This window comes from Sphaeroforma arctica (assembly GCF_001186125.1).
Source record: "Sphaeroforma arctica JP610 unplaced genomic scaffold supercont1.394, whole genome shotgun sequence".
NCBI classification, from domain to species: Eukaryota; class Ichthyosporea; order Ichthyophonida; genus Sphaeroforma; species Sphaeroforma arctica.
In genome coordinates, this window is record NW_014040164.1 from 17,069 (window position 1) to 18,832 (window position 1,764).

At 38.5% G+C, this 1,764-nt stretch overlaps 1 protein-coding gene across 1 annotated transcript in view; it reads left to right on the forward strand.

Moving 5' to 3' along the window:
• Positions 1-1,300: 1,300 nt before the first annotated feature.
• The window catches only part of SARC_05866 (hypothetical protein), a 2,289-nt gene continuing 1,825 nt past the window's right edge, over positions 1,301-1,764 (forward strand). Inside the window, exon 1 of the mRNA XM_014300256.1 lies at positions 1,301-1,603. Within this exon, the coding sequence (XP_014155731.1) occupies positions 1,444-1,603 (160 nt within the window). The 5' untranslated portion in view covers positions 1,301-1,443. The remainder of the gene's footprint in view (positions 1,604-1,764) is intronic.

Below are 1,764 nucleotides of genomic sequence, written 5' to 3' on the forward strand. Positions count from 1 at the left end.
TATAGATATATATATATATATGTATATGTATACATATATATATATATATATGTATGTATATATATATACACACACATATATATATATATATGGATGATTGTGTATGTGGATCGAGTCCTCATACAACTGACTTTTCCAGGGCGAATGTATTTTGTTATGGCTGTGTGTTGATTGGAATGAGTCTTCAGTGTACCTTTGTGCAGTATGTTGGGACGGCGGTTGGGTGGACTCTTTCAAATTTCGGCATGTACTTGGCCCGTTTCCTCCCCACACACTCAGAATAGCAATAATACACATACTGGTTTGTGTGCAGGTTGTTCACTAAATGCTTCATGCATCTGACGTACGATCAAAGAATAGATTTAGTTGCCTACCATCTGCAAGCGTGCATCCTTATTTGCGTATGGAGAAAAATGTACAACTGAATGAACACTGGCTCCATTGTTTATCTGCAAGAATGGCTGTATCGTTTCCTTACGTAGTTCATACCCAGAAATGCAAGTGCAATCTAGTACATGTGTACCTATTACATGTGATTTGAATTTATAACTAAGTGGATTTATTGACATCTCAAAACCAAAATTGAATCACAATTGACATCTTATACCCCTAAGAACATATCCCCAATATGGGCTCTGATCTACACACTTCGTTATCTCTCATTGTATTTTCGAAAGGTTGTTGGCTTTGCAAGAGCAGAATCCACCGTTACATAATTGTGTGGTTGTTTGGCATCGCCGAATCTAGTGTAGCATATTTATGACCTGATTTCTATTTATTCTTGCTGGAACGCATTCGCGCGTATCTTTTTGTCAGGTAGTTAATGTATGCTTTCTATGCACAATGGATTAGAGTGCTTTTAGTGTTCCAGGCAAAACATATTTCTGTACGACATCCGTGTGTATACTTTACAGTTAAATTAGCCATCAGATCGAAGTCCGGTATATGTCAATGTTTAACGAGCTCTTACATCTGCTTTGTATGCATATCTACATTCCGAAGATTGTTATCGTCAATGGGGCTGAAGCAAGTGTGCATATAGCAGCATACAACCTTCGTTATAGCTGTCATGGAGTCGTATTTTATAAAATGAGTTGACTCCTACCCGCTAATCATGAAAATCGTTCATATCGAAGCAGACTACTGGCTTTGTCCGCGCGACGGGCACAGTGTGAATGACGATAGCGCTTCGCCTAAAGATAGTATATATTTTATAGGACACTACACATATCATCCATTTTTTGAAATTCATTTAAGTTTCCCTCCAATTCTCATTCACTTCCCGACTTCCTGTCATGCAGTTTTGTGGAGTTCTACAGCAACCAAGAAGCCGATGCAGCGCGACAAGCGCTTAATGGTCAGATCGTTAACCCATCGGATCCCTCTAACCATTGGAGGCTGGGCTGGGCACAGAGGAAAGACAATGAAGGCCCAAGGTCAAATATGGGAGGTGGCGGTATGGAAGGAGTCGGTGGTCACGGCGATAGACACGACGAATATTCTATTTTTGTCGGTGAGCTCACCGATGAAGTGACGGACGGAACATTGCTGGCTTACTTCAGAATGTCATATCCGAACTGCAAAACGGCGAAAGTGGTCACCGGTATGTTGTTAGGTAAATAATTGTGCACGTTTTATTACTCGAGTCAAAGAGGCTATATATATATATATATATATTATATAATAAATATTTATATACGTATATACATATATATGTATGTATATATATGTAGGTTTATATATATATATACATATATACATATA